The following is a 17341-nucleotide window of genomic DNA, read 5'->3' on the forward strand; positions in this document are numbered from 1 at the left end:
GTCAAGTATGCATGATAGGTTACGTTAACATGGACGTGCTGAAAAAATTGAACACGATTGCTCACTTTGGGATAGAAGCCGTTATCAACCTTCCGGCACGTGTCGAAGTTTTAGGCGCATCAGTCGTGTTTTCGTGTCTAGATCACGTGAATGTCCGTACCGAGAAGGACCAGGTCATTGCGTTAATTGCTGAGCAAAAGCTGTCCGATCACTTCATTGTGGGGTGTACTTTTTTATCGTCACAGCATATCACTGTCCAGAAACCGATATCAGAAATAGAGGTTGATAACAGAAAACTTCACTTTTCGCTACAGCATTACGATCGGTGATCTTTCCTTTCGGAAGGTAGTTCCGCAAGTGTACGGATCTTTTACTGCTGTCTACGCACAGATCATGCACACATGTAAAAGGGTGGTCGTCATAAAACGAAGAAAATCTGGTTTCCCATGGACAAATTGAGATGTTTTATCCACGATAGCAGAAAAAGAATCAGCTTGGGCGCGTTATCGTCGTTCCCGTAAAAATGAGTTTCTTCCTGCAGCTTATCCAATGACTTGCAGTAAAGCTACTGCCGTGCTTAGAGCCGGAAGACGAAAAGACTTTTAAAACAGTTATTATGAATCTAGGAATAGTCTAAAACTTGGTCTGTTCTTAACGAATTATGGGGTCGTCCCCGTAAAGGTGTGTATGAAACAACTGCTAAAAGTTTTCGACCTCCATCTATTCTTCTAGAGGATCACTTTAATCATTTTTTTTATCCTCTGCTGCAAGAAACTTATCTGATAATACGACCAGTCATCTTATGCCGCAATCGGTGGCCGGGTCTGCCTGTCTGCCAGAGTGCAGTGATGACGACCTCTTATTCAACTTCAAACAGTGCAGGTCAGTGGGATTAGATGGCGTGTCTGTGGACGTTCTTCGCAGAAACTTTGACGCCCTGAAGAGTGTTCTGTTAGCAATCACAAACGACATTAAAGCAGCACAAGTCATGCCACCTGGCCTCAAGGAAGCTTTTGTATTTCCCCTTTTCAAAAGCGGACAGGTTAATGTTGTGACACACTACAGATCTATATCGGCACTTCAGTGCATTTCTCTGATACTTGAAAAGCATATTTTTCATGTAATGCAAAGCTTCAATGATGCACAAAATCTAATATCGCACAACCAATATGAATTGACCTCCCGGCGCGGCAGTCGGTTAGCGTTAGATGAACTAACTGATTTCCTTAACAGCGAATTTGCTTGCGCATTATTTTTAGACGTATCAAAAGCTTTTGATTCTGTGAACCATGATGTTCTACTTTGTAAACTTTATAGCTATGGCTTCCGAGGGGCTTTCTTAATTTTCTTTGAGAATTATTTGCATGGTAGATCTGAAGTTGTAGTAATCGGAAATATTAAAGTAGGCCCACGCTGTTGTCCAGTGGAGCTCCTCAGGGACCGATTTTAGCAACTATTTACTTAAGCAATGTAGCGTTCCTACTTAAAGGACACAGTAAACGTAAAGCATTGATGTGGAACTGGCGTCCATCTTGTCTACATTTTATTCTCACTTCCTTCTTCTCTTCTCCTGAACCCAGACTCCTGCGCTTCTTCATCTTCTATTCCAAGGCTCATACCGCTTCACCCTTCCAGGTTTCTTTTGCTAACCCCTCCTGGGGTAATACTTGAAAACGTTTCCAATCGAAGTACATTCAACTGAGCCACGTTCGCCAATGTACCACACAGTCTTCAATATTCCTTTCTGAGTGGCCGTCTTTGTCACAGAGTAAGGACCATAAAATTTGGCATTGGATTCTCTTACTCCTTTCCTAACTAGAATGAGGTCGGTGACTTGAATGTCTGGAATGTCTGAGCAATGTCTCTTGTCAAAATTTTTTTTCATTCGTTTACGGTACCTCTCCTCCTGCGATTTCTGTTTCCTTTCCTCGACGATCTGGAGATTTTCTAACAGCCCAAGTTCACGGTCCGCCTGAAGAATAGGGGTTTCTCCTGAAGAAGCGAATTGCGGGCTGCATCCCAAGCCGCTTGTGTAGGAGCGATTGTGATGTCTTACAGCTGCTTCTAAAGAGCATTTCCAACCACCAGGGAAACTATCGTACATCCTGATGTATTGTTTAACATCTCGTATAGCACGCTCTGCAAGCCCATTCGCTGCGGGATGGTATGGCGCACAGAACTGGATTGATATATTATGGTCTCGAGCCCATCTTGCTAGCTTTTCGCTCTTGAACGCTGGACCGTTGTCACATACAATTGTCTTGGTTGTCCTAAACATATCCCGTTCGAGAAGGGCGATGACACTATTCGCATCTTCTTTTCCTGCCCGTGCCGCGACCATCCTGGTGCATTCATCTATGGCCAGAAGAAAAGCTTGCGTTTTTCGGACTCCTTCTCGTTTCTTATTTAGCTCGGCGAAATCCAGGTGTATAACTTCAAAAGGCACGTTTGAGTGGCAAGGTATTATCATGGCGTCCGTAGGCTGCTTATATTTCACTTTGTTGATTTGACAAATGTGGCATGAACGAACGTATCGATTGACGTCGTCTTTCATGTGAGGCCACGTAAATCTCTTGACTAGCTTGTTGTAGGTGCGCCAAAATCCGTCGTGTCCTCCAGATTCTGGGCTATCGTGGTACAAATAAAGCACCCTGGAAACCAGCGTTGGCGGGACTTGATAGCGACCTTCCCTAAAAATCAATTGTTCAGTGCCTTCCCACAATTTAATTTCATTGATTTCTGCCGATTGTTCGTTGTTGGCCTGTATCATCAGTCTAGACAATGCATCTGCATCAGTCAAAAGGGGTCCAGGTCTGTGGGAGATGGTGAAATCGAACTGCTGCAAATAGTTCACCCATCTGGCGATACGTCCCTTAGGTTGGGTCATATTCAAGAGATGAGTGAGGGCTTGGTGATCGGTGAACAAAGTAAACTTCGCACCTTCTAGGTACGTACGGAAGTACTGAATTGCTTTGAGGACTGCAAGAGCTTCCTTTTCAGTAGTGGTGTAGTTGACTTCAGGTGGCTTGAGGGTGTAGCTGTAGTAACCTACTACGTGTCGCTTTTCTCGGCCGGATGCTTCTGGACATTTCTGGTACAAGACTGCACCTGTCCCATAGTGTGAGGCGTCGGTATTCAGTTCAAAGGGTAAAGTGAAATCTGGTATGCGTAGAATAGGGTCAGCAGATATTCTGTGCACCAGATCACGGTAGACTCTCTCACATTCCTCATTCCACTCAAATGGAACTTCTTTCTGTGTTAGGCGCGTGAGGCATCTTGTTTTGATGGCAAAGTCTTTTATGAAGGGCCTGAAATGTCCTGCTAATCCCAAAAATACACGCAATGAGTGTACGTCATATGGTTTTACCAGTTGGGATATCCTCTCGACGGACTCTTGTTTCGTGCTTTTGGTAGTCCCATCAAAGACTCTTCCAAGAAACACCACTTTTCTTTGAAAGAACGCACTTTTCTTAAAATTAACCTTGAGGTGTGCCAAGCTCAAGGCATTTAATACCTGGGACAGGTGTGCCTGATGCTCCGTCTCTGTTTTGGAGAAGACGATAATATCGTCTATGTACACGTTACAAAAGACACCTAGGAAAGGCTTCAGGACTTCGTTCATAATCTTCTGGAACCATGCTGGTGAGTTTTTCCAGCCGAAAGGAAGCCGGTTATACTCGTACAGGTCGAAGGGCGTGATAAAAGCAGTGTACATTTTTGTTTCTTCGGTTAGCGGGATCTGTCAGAAACCTTTGCACAAGTCAATACGTGAAAAACATCGGCAACCACCTGTCTCATCTATAATCGTGTCTATCTTCGGCATGGGAAATGGTATAAGTTCTGTCTGTCGGTTGAGAACCCTATAATCTGTGCACAGTCTGAAAGTTCCATCTTCTTTCGGCGCAATAGTTATGGGAGAGGCGAAGGGTGACACCGAAGGCCGGATTATATTGGCGTCTAGCATCTCCTGCAATTCCTTCTTCAACCATATCTTGCGCTCTCTTGACATGTTGTAAGGTGATTTTCGGATGACGGTCTTGTCGGTGAGTTCGAAAGGCACCTTGTGTGACGTCATCGCCGGTGGATAGCTTCCTATGCATACTAGTTCAGGATAGGTCGTTGCAATATCCTCCGCGCAATTGACAACTCGCAGGTTATCCTTTCTATCCGGCTGTGTCTCTTGCCTTGATAGTCCTTCCACTAAAACCGCATCGTCCCAGTATACGTTGATTTTTAGTTTCTTTATATCTGGTCTGGATAGCAGAAAGTCATACGTCACCCCCTCAATCACCAGTACTTCACTCGCTATTTCATGACCTTGGAACTCGATGTTTACTGAGGCCCACTGATTATGCATTGTCACTTTTCCATCGTAGCCTTGCACCCGTAGTACTCTTCCACTATGCAGGTGACTTGCATCTACCAGCTTGGCATTTATTATAGACACAGAAGCACCGCTGTCAACCAAAGCCATCATGTGTCTGTTTCCCACTTTCACAGGGATGTGAAGTAGGCTAGAGCAAGTTAAATAAACAGTCTCAGTTGTAGTCATCGGGTCGGACTGATCACCCTTGTTTATCAGTTTTTTGTCGTCGGAGCCTCTTCAGCGTCCGAAAGTAGGGGAACAGGGTCGCTGTCGATGTTATGCACCCGACCTCTGGGAGCGCGCCAACCCAAGCTCTCTGTGCCGCCTGCAAGGCGGCGCGGTTCTCGCTGATTACGGCTTGACCAATCCGTGCCGGACCGTGTGAAGTGACCGCTTGAGCTAGCGTTTATATTTTCTTCTGAAGTAAATGATATGTCGTGAAGGCACTCCAGGAGCCCGTCCATAGTTTTAGGTGACAGTAGTTGCACTTGCTTCAGGACTTGCGCGTGCAGTCCGTGCATTATTAGGGCTACTACGGCAGACGGAGGAAGCATAGGCTCGGCCAGCTTTAAAAGGCGGCATTTGTCAAAGAAATACTCTACGAGGGAGCCTTGCTTGAATTTGAAATTAAGCGCGGCGTCCCACCTTTGCACTGGGTTGCTTCGGAATGTCGTCAAGAATTTTTCTTTCCACTGATTCCAAGAGTTTCCAGCCTCTTCAATAATGTGCAAATCATACCACTTCCGTGCAACACCGCTTAAGTAACCACGCATGTTAGTAATCTTGTCCTCATTAGAGTGCCAGTTGTTCTTTCCAGCGGCATATTCATAGAATTCAAGCCAACCTTCTGGACTTGATGACATGCCGTCGAATGCATCAGGTTCTACAAATTTAGTCACTGGCTTCTCAGCGTTTAAAGAGCTTATAAGCGATGTCACCAGCTGGTTTTGTTGCGAAATCTGTTCTTGTTGTAGCCGAAGTGCTTTCAAAACGAGGCTCACCTCTTCCGTCGACGACTGTGATCCAGAGTCCTTCCGACGCATCGGTTGAAGAACTAATTCGTCGAAGATCACCAGAGGCAAGTTCACGTTCACAGCACCCTTCCGACGTAGTTCATCAGGGTCCATGGAAGCCTTCTCTAAAACCAGGTTCATGAGTTCTGCTGAGTTGAGTTCGCGAGGTAGTTCCACCGCTGGTTCATCTTCAGCTTGGTATCTCGAAAAGATGATCTTGTCCGCGGAGGTCTCCTCAAGGAAAAATCTCACCCACATGTTGGAGTTCGCTGTCGGCTGCGCCAAAATAATGTAGCGTTCCTACTTAAAGGACACAGTAAACGTAAAGCATTGATGTGGAACTGGCGTCCATCTTGTCTACATTTTATTCTCACTTCCTTCTTCTCTTCTCCTGAACCCAGACTCCTGCGCTTCTTCATCTTCTATTCCAAGGCTCATACCGCTTCAAGCAATATGTTAACGATCTCATTCAATCCATTCTTCATTGACGAGTTTTTTAGTACGCTGATGACATGCTTCTGGTGTCCCGTAATGCTAATTATGATCAAGCCGTAGCCGAATGACAAATTGACACTGTAAATGTCATGAGTAATAACTTCATTTCTGTCAATCAAAATAAAACTTAACTAGTATGTTCCCACAATCCTCTGAAACATATTCCTGTCATCATTCCTTTGTTTCTTCATTCTGCTAAGTGTAATAATTGCGCCTGCTCTCGTATTCTATACCTTTCAAATGTCAAATATCTGCGTGTTCATTTTGATTCCAGCATGTCTTCGCACAATAATTTGGCGAACCTTTGTGAACGGCTGTGCAAAATAGTGTGTTTGCTATACTCTATCAAAGCATTATGCCCAGTTTATATAAGGAAAATGATAGCCCATACATTAGCATACACTGTGGTGCGCTATGGAATTTGTTATTTTTTACTTTTGTTCATTGTTTGGGCACAGTAAGGTTGTTTGCTTACTAAATCTATAATTAGTGCCGTGATGTATGGTGCTCCAACTCCCAACAATTCTAATCTGTTCCTTTGCTCATGTATGCCTTCGTTCAAGTTGTTATTTAAAGAAACGGTTATTCTCACGTACCTGTGGAATAATCAATATCTCCTTCCATATATCATCCCTTTTCGAACACTGCGTCCAAGAGACCATTTCATTTTGCCTAGAGTGCGGGAACGTGTTCGTGTTTTCTATGTTCCAAGGGTTCTGAATGATCTCCCAATTAGTGCGCTCTCTTTAGGCTTCCGGAAAGACGTGAGGTCTATTATCTTTGATTTGTATGCTGGATATTTTTCCCTTTCTTTCTGCTTAATCCACTTATTTTCGTGATGAAAACCGATAGTGGTGTATTCTCTGATTTGTCCCTTGCTGCTGGATACTGCCCCACAATTCATCTGTTGTCTTTGACAGGCCCATATTTGTACCCTGTAAATCCACAAATAAAATATTTATTTATTTATTTATTTATTTATTTATTTATTTATAGCAATCCTGACTGATTTATAACAAAAAACTCAGTCCCCTTCCACTCTGTAAAGAAGGATGAACAGCGAAGCTGTGTATGTGGGCCCCTTAATGGCGAATTGCACCTCCGCCGCGGGTCAGCCCGGCATTTCACAATCTTCGGGACCGCTCCACGTATGGGGAGCGCTTAACGCCTGCTTCACCTCCGCAGCGGGTCGGCCTACATTGTACTATCTTCGGCACCGGCCCACGTATGGGGAGTGCTTAACAGCTGCTTCACCTCCGCTGCGGGTCAGCCCGGCATTGCACTATCTTCTGGCTAGGCCCACGTATGCGGAGTGCCTAACGCTTACTTCGCCTCCGCCTCGGGTCGGCCCCGCAATCTTTGGGACCGGCCCACGTATGGGGAGTGGTTAACGCCTGCTTCACCTCCGCCGCGTGTCATGCCGCTATTGCACTACTTCGGCACCGGCCCACGTATTGGGAGTGCTTAACAGCTGCTTCACCTCCGCCGCGGGTCAGCCCGGCATTGCACTATTTTCGGGATCGGCCCACGTATGGGGAGTGCTTAACGCCTGCTTCACCTTCGCGGCGGGTCGGCCCAGCATTGCACAGTCTTCGGGATCGGCCCACGTGTGGGCAGTTTTTTGCTTACAACAACGACACGAAAATTTCTTTGGACGGTAGAAGTATACAGCTTCGCTGCAAAAATAGCGCAATTCCAGCATCGCTGTTATCAAAGAATCGCCTAACCTTCCACCACTTTAGAAACGAAGGCTGTTAGCACTACTATCGCACTTTCACAAGCGTTATCACAATCACTTGTCATTCACATCGTCTTAAGCACGGCCTGCCCACCGCATTTTTTCCGCGCGTAGATCGCAATTTTAAAGTTAAAGCTCAGTTCGCGTGTGCTAACCTTCTGCATCACTCGCCACTATTTCTTGCCGTACGTTATTGGAATAATTTACCATATGACATCGTCTCCATAATAATCCATGACACATTTGTATAAAAGCTGAACAGTCTTTCTTACCATAGGATAATAGTTGTTTTGGAATTCTAATGTTTACTGCTTTCTGTTGTAATTTTCGTTGAATGGTGGTTTCTATTGCATGTCGGTTTCTATTATTGGTGTTGCTGTTCATGATTGGACATTTTCTTTACTGTCAGCCCGTTATGTAATGCCCGGAATGTGCCTTTAAGATACGTGAAGAGTAAGAAAGGTATTTTTGAAGCAACAGTTACATCGATTCAAGTGCATAATCACCCAGAAACGGAAGTTTTCTCTACCTTCTTCTCCCCGGCGCCTCTTTTTGGTCGGGTAGTTAAGTGAAGTGGGTTCTTTCCGGATGCAGTCTGAACTTGGCCGAGTCTATAGCTGATGTAATGAAAACTAAACCGGTCCCATGCAAAATAATTACATGGTGCAAGATTACTTGGAATTAATAGGAAGGGGCGGTTTTGAAGGAGTATGAGGGGAAATCTGGTCAAGGAATTCATTAGGAAGTGAAGGAAAGCTGCGTTCTGAGGTCGAAGCTGAATCATGTGACAGTGCATTTCAATGCACCTAACACTGTCTTTGACAAACATTATCGGTGATTTCTAGCGTACTCATTCGTTATAACGTGATACGTCCGTGAGCTTCATGTTTGTGTAACTATGTTATAGGTCTTGTGCCTTACTGACCTTTGCTTAATTTATGTGAATTTTCAGTGTGAAGCTTTGTAAGTGTGTCATTAGCTTCTATTTGCAAAGTAATCTTGAGTTTGTGCATATACAGCTGGCTTTGTCCATTTTATACCGAGGAAGCATCTTGCACATGCTTAATTGCAAGGCTAAAGTAACGTGACATTAGGCCCATCCGCCGCTATGGCCGTCACGGGCATTGGCTGACACTACTAAGGCTAGGTATAGTACACATACAGAAATATACAAGAAAGTGGATGAGAGGGACATCGCCCTGGTAGCTCAATTGCGAAGCACCAGACACATAATGCGGAACACGTCCGTTAGGCTCTCACCAGCGGCAAGTTGCCTTTACCTCCACTGTTAAAAAAAAAAAAACGGAACAGTTGAATTCCAGATCACATTCTCTAGGTCACGCTGTCTAGGCTTCATGTGGCTGGCACTGAAGAGGAATTGAGTCCAATGGTTGCCCCTTGCATCTTACCCATTTTCGTGCTGTTCTTCCTCGGCTCCATCAGCGAGCTGCACGCACGCAGTGAAGCACGTGGACACAAGAATCGCACACAGGAATAAGCCGTTTATTTTGCTTCGGATCAGTGGATGAGTACTTAGAAATGCATTCTGCCGTTTAAAAACACTGTTTAAAAGTTACCGTTAAAGCAGCTGAAAAGTTCCTGCACACACTGCGGAAACGCAGCGGTCAGAACATTGTCGTCTGGAAAGAAAGAAAACGTCGCTTAACAACTGATGCTGCACAAAGCCAGACCTACGCTTACTATGTACAGTTCTAGCCATTACGTAAATTTAACACTAGGGTTGAGGATCAGGCAAGTTGGTATTGCATTCTATTGCCACGGTACTGCGCATGCGCAGACCTCCACGTCTAGGTCTGCGCATGCACAGTGCCGTCGCCCTTAGTTCTTGCGTGTGCGAGCCGCTTGCGTCCTCTAAACTAAAGCCCCCTAATAATCTCTCGCATAAGTTGTGATCGGCGCTTTTTCAGCACTTCACAGCGATAAAAATTCGGCTTACGTCTACAATCGCAACAGCGAGTTCCTAAGGGTTCCTAACTTCAGCGGTGAAATGCTGACTCCGATTACTTATTACCCGCACAAGGGGACCCGTGAGGGAAGATAATCGAATGCACTAGAAACCATGACTCATGGAATGCTGTGAGAGAGACAGATGACTTTTTTGTTCGTGCTTGAATACGGCGAAATCAGGTAATCCCGATGACATTGTAGCTAGGTAGTCGTCAAAATGGTTGTAATCAGTGCCCTTACTGAGCTCCGTCGTTCACGTTAATAAACAGCCTGAATAAAGGTTTGCGTTGTTGTCCATACTATAATTATTCAAGCAATCATTCAATCAATCAGTTTATTTATGTAAAAATGTACGTGGAAGGGTGAAAATAAGAAAGCTGCCAATGAGGCAGCTTGACTGTTTCTCACCTCCTTACGTTTAGGCAGCAACGTCTTACAGCTAGGAAAACAGTAATAGCCGAGAATAATGCAGACACGAACACTTCACTCAGATAGTACAGGTATATGATGATTTTGTTAGAAAGAGGAAGCCCAACACAAAAACGTAAGCATAACTATTTACATACAAAAAACTGAGTGGTAGATGCGCAGGCTAGTAAAGGTCACAGCTCCACTAGACAGCTTACCACTTCCTCTCCTTACGGTGCATTTGGACAGGACCATGCGCGCAAGTTTCTACTTGCGCGCATGGTCCTGTCCAAATGCACCGTAACATTATGGAGAAGAAAAAAATAAGAACTTGAGTGCTGGCTTATACGATGTTAAAGTAAAGTACATAAAGTGCAAAATTGTGACTTGTTCAAGACATCGAAATCAGGTAAGTCCGATGAGACTGTAGTTAAGTAGTCGTTAAAATAGTCTCCATCAATGCCTTACTCAGCTCTGTGGGTTGCATCACCATTCCGCCTTAATGAAGGGTTGCGCTGTTGTTCGTACTTAAAGGCGGCGAAATCAAGTAAGTCTGATGAAATTGTAGTTAAGTAGTCGTAAAAATCCTCGTCGTCAGGTCCCTTACTATGAGAGCGAAGACGAGATAAATAGTCGGCATCTGTATGGCATCGGCCCCTCTGCAAGCAACGGAGAAGTGGTATTGGGGCTGCAAGGCCCAATGAGCCAACCCGCGCAGTGCAGCAAGCCAGCAGAGATAATAATGATCGGTAAGAATCTTGAAGTCGTAGCCGTAGAAATATGGTCTGAACTTGTGGATGGCGAAAAGAATAGCAAGACATTCCACTTACTTCACTGTGTAATTGCTGTCTGTCCTCGTCAGAGCACGACTTGCAAACACATGTTGGCGTCCTTCATGAAACTGGACACTTACAGCACCAATGCGCATATCACTTGCATAAACATGCAGTTCCGCATACTTATGCGAGTGATGTGGGCTACTCTAACGATTTCAGTCACTCTATGCTTCACAAACTGACTCAGCTTGTTATGGTCTCCACGGATCTAGCTCAGTGCGATTGTTCAGTCTGTTCACATGACACAGGATAAAGTACCTTGGATTTCAAGTTGAGCGGAGGTATATTATAACCTTGCCTTTACCAACCCGGCCATATGTTTCAAGTTTGGGAGGTACTACTGTCGATGTGAATATTATTACTGATGTACATGAATTCCCATGGGCATTAATTGCTCTCAAGTAAGTACATGATCCATCGGCCCTCAGGCAGGCGTCGACGAAGATGTGAACCTTATAATTTTCGATCTCTTCTTCTAGTTCAGCTGTTACGCATCCCAGGATCCTAATGAAGCCAAACTGAATTACGTCTGCGCACCATGCTATCCATGGCGTCTTGATATCCTCTGGCCATTCGTCATACCATGACTGCCGTAAAATCCTCATGTGTTGAAACAAATAAGAAAAGAAAAAGAAGCTTTACAGTAACTGTGAAAGGCGATAGAGTTCTAAGAAGGTCGAAAATTGGGGACACAGTCTTCAGCAGCGTACGCTTTGTGTTGGTGTGGGCTGCAGCTAAGTATTGCGCTACAGATCTGGAAAAAAATCAAGTAATAATTGGCTGTGTCCCATTGCATTCCCAAAACTGCAGCTGAATCCTTTGAAACACTTTCCATCTGCTCTCATTCGCTGTCGATAATTTTCTGTAGTTGCCGGTTATTCGTATTTTTCGTAGATTAATTCCCGCAATTCTCATGTTGGCGTTCCATCTCTCGTTGACGTTCACACCTTCTTCGAAAGCTTCCGCGCTCCCCAGGAAGTCGTCTACATAGACGGCGGCTCTGCCCAGGTGGTGATGAATAGTCTCCATGAACAAGAAAGGGCTTGATGTTAATAAAGGGTACCCTCGTCATCCTCCGTTTGATAACATAATTGTTTTCGCTGCCGGAAATGGTATCAAACTAAAGAAACCGGAAGGCATATCGTCGGTCTTGTTTAAGCTCGATTTGTACTAATGCGTTCTCGATATCCGAGCTTATGGCAACTGGGAACCAGCAAAAGCTAAGTAGGACTTGTAGCAACTCTAAAATGAGGTTCGCTGCTTTATCCAGGCACTCGTTGAGAGGTAGGAATGCATGAGCGGGCGACGATGCGTCTAACTCTAGCCGGAGCTCGGTATTAAGCGATTCCTTTTTTATAACTCCCCGGTATGGCATGTAATAGATAGCCCGAACCGTACGAGCACTCTTAGGTACCAGTTCCGCGTGGATTAACACCAGGGACTGCCAGATGACTGTGTCGTATCGCTCCAGTAAACCGTTGTTCATCGGTAACCCCTTTACCAAGTTCCGTAGGCGATTGACTGCAGTGTCACGGTTGTTTCCGAGTAGACGTTTCCGAAGGCAGCGCAACAGTGTATCTGCCACTAATCCTATGGATCGTTTCTTAGTAGGGAACTAGGGACTCATGTGAAGGTGACTCACCAGAATCAGATGTGGTCTGCAGACCGACTAATCGTCTGCAGATCGCGACTAATCGTAAAATATCATTGCTCTTAACAACTTTTACTGTCACAATTTCACAAAGATGGTCAGCTATGATGACTAAGCTGAGGCCAGGCGAGGTGTCTGGTTCAAGAAAGTGATTTTCAACAGCAAGGCACTTCAATTCGTAGCTCCCGGATGAAGTTTTTATCCGCGGCTAAGTGGCTACATCGTGGCAAATAACGCAAAGCACGTCGCCTTGCGCGATGTGAGTATCTGGACTGTTTTGGCTACGCAGTGAGACTCCAACGACCAGCAGGGCCTGGGTATGCGTTGTCAAACGTGTTAATTGGAATACTGGTTTTGCCCACTGTCTGCAGTCGCAATATTGCAGCGAGACATTCGGTAATAAATCATCTCTGACTTCAACCACGCACAGTCTTTCTGGGGTACCTTGACTTGTCGTTCTTAACCACAAAGACGTGAAAAGTCTGCAGGTAAACTTTATTGTCCATCTTGCGATAATGTTCAATGGAGCTTTGTCGCATAGCAGAACCGATCGCGACGAGACCAACACTGTAGTGCTTCCCGATGCTTCTGTTATGGCGCCTTTCTTTTTGTAGTTTGAGTCGCACATGATCGAGGCGTGTTTTTCATGACAAATTGAGAGCGTAAGTTTTACCTGGCAAGATCTTGCCTGGTGACATGACGAAGCACATCGGTAGCAGCAGTTTACGGTGAGCTGTGCTCTCTTAGAAGCAAACGAGAGGCCGGCGTCGCAGACGCATGTGCCGTGCTTCTTCGAGGGACAGAACAAGCATTCGCTCCAGCTGGACGAGGTACTTACTGTGCAGTATGGAAGCGGAGCTGCCGCTTCCAGTCCACTCAGCATGGTCGTTGAGTGTTGATGATGGGCTGCATTGATCTCGGCTTTCGAGCTCAACGCATATGGACCTGAGCAGCTCCTTTAACTCGTCCTCCGATGAAGCAGCTGCCACAGCTGGCTACCAGCTTAGCATTCCTTTGAAGCCTTGCTACACTTTTATTGAGTATATGTCAGTGCAAATGGCGCAAAAAATATATTGATGGGGTTTGACACGATCTGATTATTGGACACGCCATAGTCAAGGACTACGGAATAACTTGGGCCACCTTAGGTTCTTTAACGTGCACCTAAATCTAAGTACATGGGTGTTTTTCGCATTTCGCCCCCATCGAAATACGGCCGCCGTGGCCGGAATTTGATCCCGCGACCTCGTGCTTACCAGCCCAACACCATAGCCACTGAGGAACAACGGCGGGGTGCGATCTCGTACGGCAAAGCCTCATGCAGGATATCAATCAACATTGCTGACAAGCTTTGCGCTGGCACTTTTAGTGTAGTCGGACAGCTGACATTTAGCAGTGCGGCATATCATCCAATTGCCTGAGGCCTCGTACGTCCCTTTCCGACTTTACGTGCGGTATATTGCGAAGCATCGACAAATGATGTTCTATCTTTGTATGCGATTGCCCAAATGTTTTGTTTTTTTAGAACTTCGAGGGCATCGGCATATGAAGTTTCGAAAGTCGGTAACCTGGCAATGGCCGCTTCCGCTTGGCCCTCAAGTTAATGCCGTACATTAAAAAAAAACCTCGGTTCTTGTCGATGGATCGTTGATCGGATGAACAGTCATGCTGAAACTGCTCCCAAAAACTTGGACCTTTATGAATGTCCCCGTTAAATGTTCGTATGTCAAGGTTCTGCAGCCGTGGGCAAATTCTGAGCACAGCCGGAAGAGCTCCTAGGGTCTCATTCTGGTTAGCAGCCTCGGCTACACTGTCCGCGCCTTACAAAACGGCAATCTTTCATCAAATCTCGGCAAGCACGCTGATGGTTTGGTCGTTATATTCTGCAGCAGTTATGTATTCTGCTTCCGGCTCGTCGCGCTGGTCGCTTGGTCTCGAACCCTGCTTCAATCCTGGATTTCGGTACCAATATTTTCAGAAATTTCAGGACCGACGCGAAAGAACCAGACGGAGAGCCAGCTGCTGCATGTTCAAACCTCTTCTTTTCTCTCGCGGTGTCAGACCACGTGCAGTTATTCTTTTTCTACACTCGTCACTAGGATGGCGATGATTCGGGAATGCACTCGTCAAGCACGCAGCGGTAAACAGTGTCTACTCTCTGAAGCCGTGCTAGCTCTTCTTGAACTACTCGAAGCACGATCGAGGCGATGTCATCGCAGGCGACAACGCCCATACTTGCAAATGCGGTGACGTTGTCCAAATGGCTGAACTTCGATAGAATCCGTCAGATCTGCAGAGCCTCGAACGTGCGACATTGCCGCCTAAATTCGGAAGGAGTGTTCAGGTTCCCTTTTGCAGTTAAAGAATTGTAAACGGCGGCGGTGGTGCCTTAACAGATCTTTCACTTCGTCTTCGTCGGACATATCCGCGTTTACAATTAAGCAAAGCTTCAGCATTCCTTCTATATACGTCGTACACGTTTCACCAGGTATTAGAGGGATCCAAATTGAAGTGATTTGATGTGAATTCGTGTTAGCATTATCTTGTCCGTGTCTTTCTTTCCCTTTTTTGGCCAATTATTAATAAGGCTTCGCCAGGCAACTAACCTCTGAACAAAAGCGTGTGTTCAGCTTTCTTATTTTTGGAACTCAAGTCTCAAAAGCAACTTTTCTATTTCCGGACAAGGCTCTCCCAAGCACGAAGTCAGTTTTCAAACTAAAGTAGAGCGGTATTGATGAAAAAAAAATTCAGCGTTCACGAGCTGCGGTGATATACATTATGCGCTGTAGCGGCTTACTCTTTCTTATTGCATCAGCCATTCATCCGCGTCTTTGTCTGTCTTACTATAGAATATGCGCGGTTCCAGTGTCCAGTAGCTATAGGTTGCCTTGGCTTGGTGTCTGACTTGAATGATGCCATCTACGTCGGTGGCCCTTGACCTGCCTGCCTGTTATATATAGTGGTAGTCCGGTGACATGTCTGCTTCTTCGAAGATGTCGAAACACTGGGTTGTCACAGGCGTCCATTACCAAGTACTTCCACCAAAGTTGTCAATGATGTGATGAATTTAGTTACTGTGCTAAGGGTAAGAAAGGGCAAAGAAGACATAGAAGGTCCAACGCAGTCGTTGTTGTTGTTATTGTTGCCTCAAAACACGACACAGTCTTGTCTTGTCTTGTATCCCAGACAGTGGCGCATGCCCACTAAGGGGGATTGGCTAAGAAGCAGGCGGTTTTTCGTATGCTTAGAAATAAAGCGAAACTATATTTAAATAATGGAGCGTGGGACTATACAACTGTCGATCACCCATCCCCCATGCCTCCTCCTTCCTCTTCTTCTACGCTCCTCGGGCGGCGTTGCAATAGGTAAGCATAATACATATTCTTTTGTCGTGCTCAGTTGCTAAAAGCGAGCCAAACCAATGTAAGCGCAGAAGATTTATATCACAGCTCTGCACGTTATTCGCGTTAACGTATTCTGTGGTGGTCTATCATGCCACCGTTATCGCTTGGATTGGCCTTTCGGTATGCGGGTCTTGGTAAGAAATGAAGAACGCGACATTGATGTCTATGGAATACGACCCCAAAAGCGTAATTTACTTATCTGAGCGTTTCCGTCTAACGGATCAACAGTGGACGCGCGCAGATCTGACAATATCTGCACCATGCCCCGGCGTGGTGCGCGTTAGTGTCCTAGTGCAGGGAACTTACTAGCACCACGCGTTTCAAGCCGACGTTGTCGGAGAACTGCGGCATAAGATCGTCGTCGTCTAATTTGTTCAGGACGCTGCCAACCGTTAGGGCCAGCGCTTTGCCGTAATCCGTCAGGAAAACGAATGAATCAATAGTTCGCCGTACAGTGAATGTAAACTCAGGATCCGAAGGCTTGCCGAGGTCTTCGACAGCTGTGGCTGAGGTAACTCGTACTCTGGAAGGGAGACAAGAACGGAAATAGTATAGTGATATGGAAACAAGCCGCGCAATGAGAGAATGGTCTATAAAAGTGTTTGTTTAGCACAAGTGCACGGGAAGGAAGAAAGGATCCACGAAGCAGAGCTTCATTATATTCCATGTACTAGCGGTAAACGAACTACTTTTTTGAAAGTGCCATGTCATCAAGCCCTAACAGTTACAGTGTTCAAGAATACCGAGACAGTGGGCAAAAGGTAATGGCGCGCGAATACATGGGAGAGCGGTGAGGCAGTATCTTGCTGTCTGAAGCCGAGCCGGGCGCCCGACGACAACGTACCGGATCAGATATCTGCAATGGGATGATGCATCTGTCCGCTGCTGCAAAACTAAGGCAAAGACTCGGCACATCGTATTGGAATGACAAGATATTCATCCAGCATGACCCGTAGCCAACATTCACTTTCCAGAAGCACTGGGATTCAAAGCGAATAGATGCACTAGCTGGTTAGCAGTGGAGATAAGCAAGGGACGTCTAGCGTCTTGGTAAAAAAAAAAAAAACTGTGAATGATTGGTAGAAGCGGAGTTGTTGCAGGCATAGATAACTGTACCTGCACCTGTACGCTTTATTATGCTGCGCGCACACATGGGTCGGCTTCATGTTGGCTTAAATACCAAAAGGTAAATGCTACTTATCAAGCCTAAACATAGCTAAGTTCACATTTTTAACATGCGACAGGGATCAGTATTAGAGCCACTTCTGTTCTCATTTGCATTAGCGAGATTTCGAATAACATCGCTTCTAATACACGCCTTTTCGGCGACGAATATGTGATACACAGACGAACCAATCACCCGCTTGACGTAAAGCTCCTACAGGCTAATATAACCCGTTTAGATGAGTGTTGCGTATTATGGCAAATGGAGATTAACACTGATCATGCAACGCTGATGACC

General features: G+C 45.6%; 1 protein-coding gene across 2 annotated transcripts in view; it reads right to left on the minus strand.

The window, feature by feature from the left end:
• Positions 1 to 9101: 9101 nt before the first annotated feature.
• LOC135899479 (uncharacterized) overlaps positions 9102 to 17341 on the minus strand; it is a 96935-nt gene continuing 88695 nt past the window's right edge. Inside the window, exons 7-8 of one of the 2 annotated variants that reach the window (XM_065428753.1) lie at positions 16186 to 16402; positions 9102 to 9252 (exon numbers count right to left, since the gene is read on the minus strand). In XM_065428753.1, coding sequence (XP_065284825.1) covers positions 9238 to 9252; positions 16186 to 16402 — 232 coding nt within the window. In that variant the 3' untranslated portion in view covers positions 9102 to 9237. Of the gene's footprint in view, positions 9253 to 11377; positions 16403 to 17341 lie in introns of those variants that run through there. The other variant, XM_065428752.2, reaches the window with a different exon arrangement.

The sequence above is a fragment of the Dermacentor albipictus genome, chromosome 6 (assembly GCF_038994185.2).
Source record: "Dermacentor albipictus isolate Rhodes 1998 colony chromosome 6, USDA_Dalb.pri_finalv2, whole genome shotgun sequence".
NCBI lineage: Eukaryota > Metazoa > Arthropoda > Arachnida > Ixodida > Ixodidae > Dermacentor > Dermacentor albipictus.